Here is a 15,986-nt window from a genome sequence, read left to right as displayed (position 1 = left end):
AACCAATTCCTGTGATTAAAATAGTCATAGAGATCCCAATCAGGCACTAGGAAACATACATAACGCACCTCCATGGATTATTTCAGTTACTGCTTCACCTTCTTTAATCAGTCTGAATTCAGGTTCACCTTCAATTTTCATCTTTGTTATTGTGGGTCCTGAAACATTGTTTTAGGAAACAAATTATCATGTTAAGTAGTCCTTTAAATTTACCAGGACGATAAATTTATTTCAACATTTGGTGTTACTCAAACATGAAAATTATTTCAGACTTTATGAATTCAGTTTTAAACAATTCCCATTTTCTTCAAATTAGGAAATATTTGGTATTCTATTAAAATTACTTTCATCTGCAAGAGGGCTTAAATTGATTTGTAAATATATCCATTCATTATCACATGAAATATGTGACTCTATTTTGTGAATCATACAGTATATATAAATTTGAGTTGTTCTAATTATTGCTAGTGTTATTTTACCATTCTGAGATTATCTATTACTGCTTCCTTATTAAATTTTAATTACTGACTATCTTAGACTCTTTAATCTAATGAGCATAAGATTGAACATTTAAAAATCCCAAATGTATGCCTACTTTTAAGATACTAAATTCAGGTTTTATGGCTAAACAAATTTGTGTACTTACCTTCTATATGTGAATGATGGAAAAATTTACTAAGTAATAATCCTTCAAATGCAAAAGTTAAATGTGTTGTATTTGACTTGCAAAATGATTTTGCTTCCGTAGAAAATAATTTTGAATGTTAGAAAGTTGATTACTACATTAGTTAATCAAGACTATTTCATAGAGGAAAAGAAAAATAAAGTTCAGTACATTTAACTTATTCTGTAACAACCTTCAACAGCTGAGGGTAACTAAATTTGCTTATCTTTGAGAGGATTTATTTGCTTTGTCCAGGAATTTTCAATTACCCAGAATTAAATAGTCTAGAACAAAATAAAATCAGGAAAACAAAAGTATAGTTATTTTAAACAATAAATATTTCACATCATGATATTTGATCTATAGAACTAAGGGATACTGAGTATCAAAATATAAGGCCAGATTTTTAAGGTATAGATATTTCAAAAGAAAAGTACACTTAAGGTGTTTAAGCATAGGAAATTAGTTAATAAATTATCTGACTTGACATTGCTTTAAAGGAAATTAAACTGATATTTCAGAAATATCCTTTATAGTGAAGCTCTATGAAGGCAAGGTTTTCATCAAAAATATTTCTTTTTCATATTTACTTCCAGCATTTAGGAGAGTAGCCAACACAATAAATGCTCAATAAATATGTACTGAATTGAATTTTCATTGATTTATTCTTTATTCTGAAATTTGATTAAGTATCCTTTTTTAAAAATAAGAAACATCTTGGAGTCTAATTTATTTAGTGAGAATTCAATAATCATCAATAAATCTGCATCAGTATCATTGTAGAGCAGGAAAATCATAAATGGCTGCCAAGATAAGCATTTGTCAAGTCACCACATTAAGATGTTTAGACACGGAAATAAAATTGTATTGAGGTCTGACTCTTAGTAACAATTAAAATACATGAGATAAAGGTGGCACAAAGATATTGAAGCTGGCTAACATAGACAGTAAGGATAAAGAGAAAAGTGAGTGCTTAATGTTCTAGACTGAAACGTCAGGGGAAATGTTTAACTCATACATATGAGTTCAGGGTTAGAACTAAGATTTCTAAGATTTGACTCACTGCACCAGCTATTTATTACTCCTTCTATTTAAAAATATATTACATGTGGTTGTAATTTTAAGTTTTCATCAACGTACAGCTTCTGTACTCTCTTAAGTTGTTGGATGAAAAATGCCTGCACTTTTTGGAAGAGTGTTTTATAATAGTATAAAAGAGATCCATGTGGGGAGATTGGAAATGAAGCTACCAAAAAAAAAAAAAAAAAAGAGTATATTCTCTGAAGGAATTGAACTGCAGCAAAAATGCTCAGCATTTATTTGTTTAGTGACTATCTTGGTACTAGTGCTAATGCAATAGCCAATTAGGTTCACGTGAAACTACTGTGTTTTCCCAGTCCAGAACAAGCAAATGTACTGAAAGTATTAGAACTGCACAATCCACTCTGTGAAATAATTTGCATTCCCTATTTTTCAATAACATAAGCATGCCATTTGTATAGAAATATTTAGCATGTTAGTTTAAAAAAAGAATGTAGATACATTCATAGAAATCAGTCTATTATATGGGCGTTTTTCACAGTAAAAGGAAACATGTATAACATTGATTTTTACCTTCAGTTTTGATAATAGGCTGAAGACTGCCTTCAATCACTTTAATTTTTGGTTCTACAACTTTGGTTATAATTTTAGTAGCTGAAAGTATAGAAAGTGGAACATAAATGATGCTTGTATTTCAACAACCTGAATAAAACAGTTTTTGGCTTTGTTTTTTGCTAGGTACTAAGGTATCAGGTACAGTAATATGTTCATACAGAAGTTGCAAGAAATATTCATTGCACATTATCTAGTAGTATCTTCTTATGGCCAGATATTGTACTCTGAAGTCCAGGGACTTGGATTTGTTCCAGTGAAATATAGACTCACTAAGTGGAGAATTCTATCTAGAAATCTATAATTTTGAACTGTACCACTAAAGCTCTTTACCTTCTTTTATACTTCTTGAAAATATTGGCTGCATAGCAACAGAAGACAATAAATAGGATTAATTTCACGCAATTCATAATATCTCAAATTGCATTGTTGAATTCTTCCTCAATTAGAAAAAAATAAAATAAAAGGCAAAATATTTTTCATGCATTTTATAACATTAGAGAGGAAAATAGAAAAATAGCTCAGCATACTTAAAAGTAAAAATAAATCTCAGCCAGCCAGATGAGCTATATGCAACAAACATTATATGATCATTACTTAAATTACAGGCTACAATATCATTAATTTTTATCCTCATCATCATCTTTTTTAAAATTTAAAGGTATGTATTTTGAATGCATGCCATCCACCCAACTAAGATAATAATGTGTAAAATTTATTTAAGATAGTAGCCAACTTTTTAGTTGGCTTTTGTTTGTACAGATTAACTAAAAATGAGCCTCTGGAGCCATATAAGCAGAGTTACTGGGTTTTTGTCACTTCTAATTAGAGTCCTTAAAAGATGGCTCCATTAGATAACATGCTGCACTAAAGCTACCTGTGTATTCATATCAGATATATTGACATTTTAAAGGTGAGGTGTTAGCATAGTTTGGGTTTCTGCAACATTCTCACCTCAGTTTTATGAGATGTTTAGTTGTATCCACTTTTGAACTAAGATGGCTTCTAGGCCTTAATTGTGACCATGTTTCAGTCATATTAAGATTTTATGTTTTGAGATCCCAAATTATAAAGTTCTAAGGCATAATAAATCTGTGTCCAATTATTGGTTTCACAGGTGGTCCTACCATAGAGAAACCTTTCCATGAAGATCAAATGCAGAGGTCATATCCACTGCTACTTTCAAAATGAGTTAATTACTTTTATCTCAAATTTTTACTTCATACTAAGGAACTTGAAGTTTAGGGTGTTTAGTTGATTGTTATTTTTGTTTTAATCACACTTTCCTGAAGGCAAATAGTTCTGACAGGTCACCAGCCAAGGATTTAATACTGATTTTATTACTCAATGTTATATAATTTACAAAATTGCTAAATAGCAGTCCCCCCAAAAAATTAGAATGTATGGTATTTTGGGGACCATAATAATATGTAGCAAGCATATTAAATAAATTTTATATACCAGTCAATAAAAAAACATAAGAATTAAATTTTTGGTTTAATTAGTCTCTACCTCTATTTGACGTATGCTTCTACATAACAGCCTACCCATATGTTGTTAAGGAGGAGTTAAAGAAACATTTGATATCAGAATGTAAATCTCAAAGCTGTTTCAAGAGCTTTGAGTAGGAAGGTGAGATTTACTAGACTTGCATAATTTCATAAAGTGTAACATTCTCTGTGATTGAAGATCTAATTTCAGTAAAGAAAAATAAAGGAATTATAGATGGTGGCTCATTGTAAGCAAAATATTATATTGACATATATGGAAAGTGGTGAATTTATTATGGATTAAATAGGAAAATTAAAAAAAAAGCAATGCACATATACATCTTTAGTAGAGAAAGATGACATAATATTTCTGATGAATAGAGCCCATAAGGATTCTTTAGTTTTTTATGAAATATATCTTTAAAACATTGTATACTTTCATAGTGAAATGTATACCAGGTTTAAACAAAAGTATTACAACTAAATCTTTAAAACAATGCTGAACTGGCTTGATATTGCATTTGCACATATTATCTATAATAATAAAAGCATAATATGCTAATTTAGATCGGACATACTTCCAGACAACCTTCTGGACGAAGCTGGGGCTGCAAGGGAAGCCCGGGTCCCGGGTGCCAGAGGGAAGCCGGTGTCAGCAGCCAGGGGAAGGAAGGCCTACTCTAGCACTAATTTTGTGCATTGGGCCTCTAGTTATTACATGATTGAAGTTAGTAAGAGTAGCAGACATTTTGTTTTGCTCCTTATATTGTCTTTACTTCTTTTCCATACCAAGTATAAATCTTAAAGAAAATTTTCTTAATTAAATAACAGATGCTAATGGTAAAAAATAGAATAATTTTCTAGTAAGAATAAATGTGGGAATTGAAATATTTAGCTACTATTATACTGCATATTGAGTGTTTATTGTAGAGTCAAAAGAAAATTAAAAGAATTTCTGTTTTGAAAGTTACAAGAAAGAAAAAATACAAAGGAAGAAAAGTCACATTGAAAAAGACATACCACAAGTTATGTTTATGAGAATGACTTATCCTTTACCAATGTTAAATAGTAGGGGTTCAATTTTGATAATCTGGTAGAATCAGGGATAAAAGAACCTTGGGATCAAGAAACTTTATGTTTATCACCTGGCAAAACTTTTATTTTTTTGTACAGTTTTGGATAGAGAGAGTTTTTGACCACCAAGTCATTAGGATTCTTTGGCACATTGTGTCCCACCCTACATTGAGCAGACTGAGGACTTGAGGGTATAGTAAGTGACAAATCCTTCAGCAATGCTATTTCTGTGTCCACACATCTGCATTTTCAGATAGCTCTGGAGTGCTTTTTACCTATATCTTCCCTTTAAGGTCTGTATGTCTTTTTTTCTGCTTCTTTGCCATACTAGCTATTATATTTTACAATTATCTACACTAATAAAAGAGAAACATGCCCACAAGCCACGCCCACCAGCCAATCAGGAGCGAGTATGCAAATTAACCAACCAAGATGGCTGTGGCCATGGAGTGAGCAGGATGCTTGGGTTTCCCCAGAAATGGAGAAAGCCAAGCTTCCCGTCCGCTCTGGCCGGTCCTGGCCTCCACTCAAGGCTACAAAGTTTCAATTATAGAAGATAAATAAATCCCAACAAAAATGGCAGCAGCCACGGAGCTGAAGAGAGCAGGAGGCTTGAGTTGCCCCAAATGATGGAGGAAGCCAAGCTTCCCGCAGCCTTAGCCTGCCCTGGCCTCTGCTCAAGGCTACAAAGTTTCAATTATAGAAGATAAATAAATCCCAGATACCAGGGCCTCCCCTTGGGTTGCCGGAGGGCATGGCTGGCCTGCAAACCACCACAGGCCCCTCGCTCAGGCCACCCCACACCCCAAGGGAACCCCCACCCTGATCCGGGACACCCTTCAGGGCAAACCAGCCGGCCCCCACCCGTGCACCAGGCCTCTATCCTATCTAATAAAAGAGTAATATGCAAATTGACTGTCACTCCAACACACAAGATGGCCACCACTAGATGGCAAGCAGGGGAGGGCAGTTTAGAGGGACCAGGCCTGCAAGGAAGGGCAGTTGTGGGCGATCAGGCCAGCAGGGGAGGACAGTTGGGGATGATCAAGCCTGCAAGGAGGGCAGTTAGGGGTGACCAGGCTGGCAGAGGAGGGAAGTTGGGGGTGACCGTGCCTGCAAGGAAGGGCAGTTTGTGGGGACCCAGGCCCCACCACCCTGTGCATGAATTTCGTGCACCGGGCCTCTAGTTCTTATATATTTTTAGTTGAATGGGGAAGTGGTTTCTTAGAGTTGGAGGGTATGGCTAAGGCTGAAAGGTCTCATTCTAAACTCAAGCCTTATTTAAAGTGGGATTCCATTTGCCATTGTTTACAATTCTAAATACCAGATTATCAGTAGTCTTTCTAAATATAAAAAATACTAGAGGCCTGGTGCATGAAATTTGTGCAGAGGGGTCTCCCTCATCCCAACCTGCACCCTCTCCAATTTGGGAGCCCTCAGGGGATGTCCTCCTGATGGCTTAGGTGACTGGGCTGATCGGGGAAGGTGCCGCCCCCATCACCCTGCTGCTGCTGCCACTGCCGGCAGCTGCATCCACAAAGGTGTTTTCATCAACATGGACTCCAGTCCTTTCATCATGAAAAAATGACATATTTCTTCAGGCATTTTCAAGATGTCTCTTTCATTTCTTCCTTCCTTCCTTCCTTCCTTCCTTCCTTCCTTCCTTCCTTCCTTCTTTCCTTTCCTTTCCTTTCCTTTCCTTTCCTTTCCTTTCCTTTCCTTTCCTTTCCTTTCCTTTCCTTTCCTTTCCTCTCCTCTCCTCTCCTCTCCTCTCCTCTCCTCTCCTCTCCTCTTCTCTCTCTCTCTCTCTCTCTCTCTCTCTCTCTCTCTCTCTCTCTCTTTCTTTCTTTCTTTCTTTCTTTCTTTCTTTCTTTCTTTCTCCTCACTTGAGGATATTTTTCCATTGATTTTTAGAGAGTGTGGAAGAGAGAGAGAAAGACAGAGAGAAACATCAATGTGAGAGGGACATTTTGATTGGTTGCCTCCTGCATGAGCCCTGATCTAGGCCCCAGCCAGGGAGGGGCCTGCAACCTAGGTACATGCCCTTGTTCAGAATCAAACCTGGACCCTGTGGTAGACCGTTCGAGGCTCTATCCACTGAGCCAAACTGGCTAGGGCAGGATATGACATTTCTTAGCCCCTCCAGCAGCAGACCTTCATTTTTTCCTCCAGGAGTGAGGTAGAAAAACCCTAGAACACCTTCTTGGATTCTTTTTATGCAAGTTACCAAGAACACTGTGAGTGGCATACTGGGAGCTTAGCCAATGAGCGGTCAGGAAAGGTGTTTCCTCTGCAGCTCACATGCAGAGGCAGGACTGCCAGCATGTCAGACCCTGTTCTTTGCGCACCTGCCTGCTTGCCGCCGCCACGGCTGGCAGGCAGGCCTTGCTCCCTGCTCTCTGCAGGCCTGCTCACTGCCACTGTGGCTGGCAAGCCCTGCTTTCTGTGGGCCTGCGCCATCCGTGGCTTGCCTCACCACACAGCAGCCCCCTCCCGCCCACGTGCACGCACAGCTTCCTCCTGAGTGGTTGTGACTGTTATGGCATCCTGGCTAATTTGCATATTACCTCTTTATATATATAGATTATTAATATTTTTTTAATTTTGCCATTTTCATGTGATTAATACCCATTATGTACTTACTATAGACAGTCATGGGGATTTCTTTGAAGGTGCTACCACGAACAAACTGAAAATAAATGTTTATACATGAAGTGTAGTAACAAGACATGTATACTTAGTAACATAAAACTAAGGCTAGTTGTATTAAAAAATATAAAACCACTGTATTTCTTACTAAGGTAAATAAAATGAAACTATCATTACACTTAACAGAAATTAAGTCTTCATATGAATCAAATTCCAGTTTCCTGTTATGAGGCTGATAGCTTAAAATTTATGGATTTGTAACTCAGTCTTGAAAATTATAGAATAGTTAATCCGAAGTCATGTGTTTTCTGACACATTGACTCTATAGTAATAAAGAAGCAAAATATTCTTTGCCTTTAACTATTATGATTAATGACAACTTTTTATAAGTAAATACTTTTTCTTATATTAAGTAGCAAAGACATTTGAGGATAAAAATTTATAGCTGGTTTTTTTTTCCCATGTCTTATTTTCCCTACTGGATGGTAATCTTTTTGCATAAAGAGCCATATCTGATTCAACTTAATATTTCACATAACACTTAATACACAGCTTGGCCTCAAGTAGATTTTAATGGATTGTTGTTGAATAAAGCCATAAAGAATTTATGTCATTTCTTTATGCTAGTGATGCATAATCAACAGAGAGCAATCCAAGCCCAGTGTCCATCTACTCATTAATGTCTACATTTATAGTTTCTATGTTCAACACATTATAAATAAATCCAATAATATTCTGTACCTTAATTTGGATATATTTGATCAGTTTATTAAGTATTTCCAGCAGCTGATCACTTCCAATAGGCATATCTATGAAGAGGAATATTAAATAAATGTTGGCAAGAATGTATGAAATAAAAATCTAGGTTTTTATAAAAAAAAGATTTAGCATGTTAATGAATTCAATAATTACCAACCTGCTGGATAGAGAAGTTTATCTACAATATGAATGACACCATTTGTTGTCATGATGTCAGATTCTTTTGATTTCAATTCATTTACCATAAGTGTGTCATTTACCTATCAAAACAAGAGATAATGTCAATGAGAAATTTAATGAAAAATGAATGTTACAATTTATGAACACTATCAGAAGTTCATTCCAGAGAACTTACTCCTTTCAGATAGATTTTGCTTCCTTGTATGGTCTTTAGAATATTAGTAACACCAGGTTCAAACCCCTTTCCAATGAAAACTCCTGGTGTCAGGTGATAAAGGATAATATTTTGAAGAGCATTTTTGTTGCCTAGAAGGAAATATATACATGTTATCTTGTTTTGGCATTTTGATGCTAGGAATACTAAAGAGAAAAAAAAATTGTCTTCATATTTCCACACTGTATTTTCTTATGTCATTGTTCTCTCAAGTTGCTATTGATAAATAACATAAATGAACACGTAGCCCAAACACATGACAGTAAGTAGCTAACTAAGAATATTAATGAGTGACCCTTCACATAGCTCAAATGAAAATAAAAATAACTAAGACTTTACAAGAATTTTTAAAAAGGAAATATATTTGAGGCTGATGTCTGGGCAGAAACCCTTGAGGAAGAAATTAGGTCCTGATATCAAAGGGCAAATATTCCATATTCACTTTTACTTACGAATCAGAATTTCCTTTTCTTCATTAGTCATTCCCTTAAAGGCATCATTGGTTGGAACAAATAAAGTCCAATCCCCAGGTTGTGTTAGGATCTCTTTCAAGTCTGCAGCTTCTAGAAAGCTAAGGAAGATGCTAAACAGAAAAGACATATGTTTATTTTGTTAGATTTAGATATAGTATGCTCACCTACAATGCATGAAATAGAATATAACCCATGTATTTCAGAAAGCATGAGAAAATTGTTCATACATTTTTATAGGTTTCAAATAAAATTTACCTGTTAAGAAAGTTTTATCATGGGGAAATTATTTAAATGTACATGTGATTTTTAAATTTCCTAAGTACTGTTTTTCTCCTATAAAACTTGAGAAGGTCACACTTTACAGCAAATAAACATTTTTAATTTAATATTCTACAAAATAGGCTTTGCTATTAAATATTGTCCTTTAAAAATTTAATTATAAGAAACTTGCAAAGAATAGTTCAGTTTATAAGATTTTTTTTTCACTCACCAAATTATATTAAGTTGCACTAGGAAGCAAAATAATGTTGAGAATATATTTTAATTTTGAAAAAAGTTTCATAGACTTATTCTAAATTTTATGATCAGCAATACTGAATATTAAATGCCATTTAGAATTCTAACTGTGAAACAAAAATATGCCAATACCTCTCATTCTTTTGTGGTGGAGGTGAAATTAATTAAGTTTACCTAAAACGTTTATCTTGTTTTAACTTTTCATGGAGGGATTTCTCTGCTGGTTTGATGATCTCTCGGAATATGTGAATAGCACCATTTCTCCCTTGCTTGCTTCCTCTCACCATGCAGGAATTTTCAATGCAGACAGCCTAGCAAAGGAAGAAAAGATACAGCTCTCCATTTCCTTATTTGGACTTTCCTATGTGGAAATAATTGCATAATTAAATTTTTAGATTGACTCTCCTAAGAGATACCCTGACCTATATATATATGGCTAGTGGAAACAGATTCTCTCTTCTGTTTTTAATTCCTTGCAAAATCTGACATCAACTTTCTTATTCAACAAGGTTTTCTGCTACTACTCAACCTACCATAGGTGTCAGGCAGGTAGTTTTATGAGTAAGTAACAAAAGTTCCATAGAATCCCATTGTTAACATTTTCTACCATTCCTCTTCATGTTCCAACCATTTTTCCAACCTTCTTGGGAAACTTTAACCTTTTAACTCTTTAGGACCTTTTTTAACTGTCAGTTTCCTGACATCAGTGACTCTTGTGATCTTCAGAAATAGTTTCTATATTTTCTTAACTGTAATATTCCATCAATTTATAAATGAAAGTATTGATTTAGTTATAGAACTTTTAAACAAATAAAGGTGTATGTATAATTTTGAGAACAGCCCATTTTATGCTTCCTTTATAATGTTTGTCATGGAATTGTGGAACTATAATGAACAGATACTATGTCAAATTCAATTCTAGGAAATGCTTTACTTTCTGTGAAATATTTTAGCTATAGCTGTATGTGTTTCCTGGACAGGAACCAAACAGCACCACTATTTGCACTGTGATTTTGATAAGCAATATTTTCTAAAATGTTTTCCTCAGATAAAGTACATTAGAACCATTTTATAGAATTCAAAAATATTTCTGTTTATGAAAGTTTATCTTGAAAGTCATTCAAAAAAGATTCAATTGCTGAATTGTGATATCACAGTAAAAGATCATTCTACATATTTGATTATATATAAAATTATCTTGTAAATTATAATAGACCTTATAAACTGATAAACAAATGGCCAATGGACAGATGAAAAGATGTTTAACATCATTAATCATCAGTAAATGCAAGTCAAAACCAAAATGAAATACCACCTCAGACTAGTCAGAGTGGCAATTATACAAAACTCAAAGAATTAAGAATAGAGTTAGATCCAGAAACTCCTCTTCTGTGTATCTGACAAAAATTTTTGAAAACATTTATTCACAAAGATATATTCACCACTTTGTTCATTGCAGCATTATTCACAGTGGCCAAGACATGGAAACAACCAAAGTTTCCTTCCATAGATGATTGGGTAAAGAAAATTTGGTACATATATACAATGGAATACTAATCAGCCATAAAAAAAAGATGAAACACTACCCTGTGGGGAGATTAAAAATGGTGGCAGAGTAAGTGGAAGCTACATTGACATTCTCCAAGGATCAAACTGGAAATACAACTAAAATACAGAAAAATCACCTTGAAAAATCAACTAAAGACTAGCTGGAGAGAACCCTGATAACCAAAGATGGAAAGTGGAAGCTGCATAGAGACTGGTAGGAAGTGTGGAGACAAGAAAGGGGTGGCTGGGCTCCCACAGTCAGCAGCTGAAGTTTCAAATAATTATCACAGCTGTTAGGGGGTTCCCACTGAGAACTCTGGGGTCTAAACTCCAAGCTGGCCTCCCCAGCCCAGAGCATCAGAACTGAGAAAGGTGCCCACATAATACCTGACTGTGAAAAGCATCAAGGTTGCTATCTGCCAATGAGAGATGACTGGAAATGCAGGCACCCGCTTAAATGACCAAGGCACAAAATTTCTTGTGCAGCCATTCACCTTTGGCTCCAGCAGAGGGAGGGCAGAGTAGACTGGAGCTGTGTGAGGAGAGTCCAGGGTTGGGGGGTGGGAGTTGGAGCTTGGAGGGCAATTTCCTGGTCTCCTGTGCTGAGTCATTCCCTCACTGTGTGGAGGACATCTTTCTCTGATTGACATTTGATATCCAGGCAGTTTTGGCTGTGGGGGAAGGCAATTGCACACCCTAATGGAAGTCATCTCTTCCCACCCTGTGGTCAGCACAAGGCTAATCAAGCATGAATAAAATCAAACTGCAAGCAGAGGTGGATCTCTGGAGGCTTTGAGTCTGTGCTTATCTAATCTCAGGCCCTGATCTAGTAAAAGTAGACCCTGGTGCACATCGTGGTCCTTTCCTAAGGCACCAGACCCCAGCAGAGGGAGCCACAAGCTGTGGATTGCTGATAGCCCCAAACAGGGTACTAAGTGCCAGTCAGAAGCAGCATGTGACATTATCCTGCATTAGAGACTGGGAGTCACAGCAGATCTACCTAATATATAAACACAAACCCAAACAGGCAGCCAAAATGGGAAGACAAGAAAATAACCCTCAAATGAAAGAAGAAGAGAATTCACCAGAAGACGAACTAAATAAAATGGAGATAAGAAATTTATCAGATATAGAGTTCAGAATAATAATGGCAAAGATGCTCAACAGCATAAGAAAAAATATAGTAACTATGAAAAAAGACCAGTCGGAAATAAAAAATGACATAGCACTAATAACACTGTGGAAGGAATACACAGCAGATTAGGGGAAGCAGAGGACTGGATCAGTGAATTAGAAGACAGTGTAGAAAAAAAATTACTTAATCAGAGAAACAAAAAACAATTTAAAAAACAGGAGGACAGTTTAAGGGAGCTGTGGGACAAAGTGAAACATAAAATTATTTGCATAGTCAGAGTGCCAGAAGGAGGTGAAAGTGAGCAAGGGATAGAGAACATATTTGAAGAAATAATGGCAGAATACTTCCCCAACCTGCTGAAGGAAAAAGTCACATAAGTCCAGGAGAAACCTAGAGTCAAAAGAAAGAAGAACCCAAACAAGCCCATGCCCAGACACATCATAATTAAAATGCCAAAAATTAAGACTAAAGATAGGAACTTAAAGGCAGCAAGAGAAAAGAAATGTGTTACCTACAAAAAGGTTGATTTTTCATCAGAAACTCAATAGGCCAGAAGGGAGTGGCATGAAGTATTCAAGGTAATGAAAAGCAAGTATCTGAAACCAAGATTACTATATCCAGAAAGGCTATCATTCAAAATAGATGGTGAAATAAAAAGCTTACCAGACAAAAAGGCTTTATCACCATCAAACCAGCACTGCAAGAAATGCTAAAGGGACTGCTGTAATGAGAAGAAATATATATAGAGAAACATAGATATACAGATCTTAAATGTAAAGAAATAAGTTCCTATCAATAAGAACCTTAAATGCAAATTGATCAAGTGCGCCAATCAAAAGATATAGGGTACAGGAATGGATACAAAAACATGACCCAATTATATGCTGTCTACAAGAGACCCACCTCAGAACAAAAGACTCACACAGGCTGAGGATGAAGGGATGGAAAAACATTTTCCATGAAAATGGAAAGGAAAAAAACAAAACAAAACAATGCTAGGGTAGCAATCCTCATATCTGACAAAATAGACTTCAAATTCAAAATGAATTTCATCACAAGAGACAATAAGGGTCACTAAAGGTATCAATACAACAAGAGGATATAACCCTGGTAAACATATATGTACCCAATATAGGAGCACCTAAATATATATTGTATATATATATATATATATATATATATATATATATATATATATATATATATAAAACTTCTTGAGGACTTTAAGGGAGAGATCAAAAGCAATACAGTTATAGTAGGGGACTTTAACACCCCACTGACTTCACTGGATAGATCTTCCAGATAAAAAATTACCAAGGAAAGAATGGCTCTAAATGACCCACTGGATCAGATGGATTTAATTGACATTTATAGAACATTTCATCCCAAAGCTGCAGAATATACATTCTTCTCAAGTGTACATGGACCATTCTCAAAGATAAACCACATGTTAGGATACAAAACAAGTTTCTACAATTTCATGAAAATTGAATTCATATCAAGCATCTTCTTAGACCACAATGGAATGAATTATGAAATCAACTACATTAAAAATACTCCAAAACATTCCAACACAAGGAGGCTAAATAACATGTTATTAAACAACTAGAGTCCCAGTGCATGAATTTGTGCACCAGTGGGGTCCATTGGCCTGGTCTGCAGGATTGGGCTGAAACCCATTATCCAACATACCCCAAGGGGTCCCAGATTGCTAGAGGGTACAGGCCAGGCTGAGGAACCCCATTGGTGCACGACTGAGGCCAAGGAAGGACACAGGAAGTCGGCAAGCCCAGGAGGGACCACAGAAGGATTCCAGGGCATGTCCAGCCCATCTTGCTCAGTTCCGATTGGCTGCACCCCAGCAGCAAGCTAACCTAATGGTCAAAGCATCTGCTCACTGGTGGTCAGTGCACATCATAGTGAATAGTTGAGCAGCCTTAGCATATCATTAGAATATTATGCTTTGATTGGTTGAACGCCCTACCGGACAACCGGACACTTAGCATATTAGGTTTTTATTATATAGGATGACAGGGTTACCAATGAGATCAAGGAAGAAATAAAAAATGTTCTGAAAACAAATGTAAATGAACCTAAAACAACCTAAAATCTCTGTGATCCAGCAAAAGCAGTCCTAAGAGGGAGGTTCATAGCACTTCAGGCCTATCTCAAAAGATAAGAAAAATTAATAATAAAATATTTAACACTACACCTTAAAGAACTAGAAAGAGAACAATAAGAAAAGCCCAGAGAAAGTAGAATGAAAGAAATAATAAAGATTAGAGCAGAAATAAATTACATTGAGTTGAAAAAAATCATACAAAAGTTCATTGAAACTAAGAGTTCATTCTTTGAAAAGATAAACAAGACTTATGGACCTTCAGCCAGTCTTCCTATATAATAATAGACAAATATGCAAATTGACCATACCTCCGACACACCCACAAACCACGCCCACAAGCCACGCCCACCATCCAATCAGAGCGAGTATGCAAATTAACCCAACCAAGATGGCTACAGCCACAGAGAGCAAGGTTTCCTAAGTAACAGAGGAAGCCAAGCTTTCTGCGAGCCATTGCAGGCCTAAGCCTCCACTCAAGCTACAAAGTTTCAATTATAGAAGGTAAACAAATTCAAACAAATGGTGGCAGAATGGAGCTTGAGAGAGCAGGCCAGGGTTGCTGGCGGCAACAGGGGAAGCAAAGCTTTCCGCACACCCTGGCCGGGCCCACCCGCTTAAGGCAACAAAGTTTCAATTATAACCCCAACACAAATGGCTGCCGGCCACGAAGGGAGCCCCAGGCTTGGCTCCACTCCAGGCTACAAAGTTTCAATTGTAGAAGGAAAATAAATTCCAGATACCAGGGCCTCCGCTTGCGTTGCCAGGGGGCGTGGCCCACCTGCAAACCACCACAGGCCCCTCACTCAGGCCGCCCCACGCCCCAAGTGAACCCCACCCTGATCAGGGACATCCTTCAGGGCAAACCAGCTGGCCCCCACCCCTGTACCAGGCCTCTATCCTATCTAATAAAAGAGTACTATGCAGATTGATCATCACTGCAACACACAATATAGCTGCCCCCATGTGGTCAAAGATCCTGCCCCCATGTGGACACAAGATGGCCACCACAAGATGGCCAGCAGGAGAGGGCAGTTGGGAGGCACCCAGCCTGCAAGGGAGGGCAGTTGAGAAGGACCAGGCCTTCAAGGGAGGGCAGTTGGAGGTGATCAACCCTGCAGGAGAGGGCAGTTAAGGGTAACCAGGCCGGCAGAGGAGAGAAGTTGGGGGCAAACAGGCTGGCAGCAGAGTGGTAAGGGGGTGATCAGGCTGGCAGGAAGAAGCAGTTAGGGGCAATCAGGAAGGCAGACAGGCAAGCAGTTGGGAGCCAGCAGTCCTGGATTGTGAGAGGGATGTCCGACTGCCCGTTTAGGCCCGATCCCAGGGATTGGGCCTAAACGGGCAGTCGGACATCCCTTGAGGGGTCCCAGATTGGAGAGGGTACAGGCTGGGCTGAGGGACAACCCCCCTCCATGCACGAATTTCGTGCACCGGGCCTCTAGTATATAATAAAAGCCTAACATGCAAATCGAACGAATAGCGGAATGACTAGTGGAACGACCGGCTGCTATG

At 37.2% G+C, this 15,986-nt stretch overlaps 1 protein-coding gene across 2 annotated transcripts in view; it reads right to left on the bottom strand.

Annotated features, from left to right (window-relative positions):
- Positions 1–15,986, bottom strand: part of POSTN (periostin) — a 56,467-nt gene that overhangs the window by 19,060 nt on the left and 21,421 nt on the right. Inside the window, exons 11-18 of one of the 2 annotated variants that reach the window (XM_079779333.1) lie at positions 9,847–9,983; positions 9,136–9,266; positions 8,645–8,775; positions 8,447–8,549; positions 8,272–8,339; positions 7,525–7,570; positions 2,279–2,359; positions 69–158 (exon numbers count right to left, since the gene is read on the bottom strand). In XM_079779333.1, the coding sequence (XP_079635459.1) occupies positions 69–158; positions 2,279–2,359; positions 7,525–7,570; positions 8,272–8,339; positions 8,447–8,549; positions 8,645–8,775; positions 9,136–9,266; positions 9,847–9,983 (787 nt within the window). The remainder of the gene's footprint in view (positions 1–68; positions 159–2,278; positions 2,360–7,524; positions 7,571–8,271; positions 8,340–8,446; positions 8,550–8,644; positions 8,776–9,135; positions 9,267–9,846; positions 9,984–15,986) is intronic. The other variant, XM_079779334.1, reaches the window with a different exon arrangement.

The sequence above is a fragment of the Cnephaeus nilssonii genome (genome assembly GCF_951640355.1).
Source record: "Cnephaeus nilssonii genome assembly, chromosome: 8".
NCBI lineage: Eukaryota > Metazoa > Chordata > Mammalia > Chiroptera > Vespertilionidae > Cnephaeus > Cnephaeus nilssonii.
This window is presented reverse-complemented; position numbering and strand designations above follow the sequence as displayed.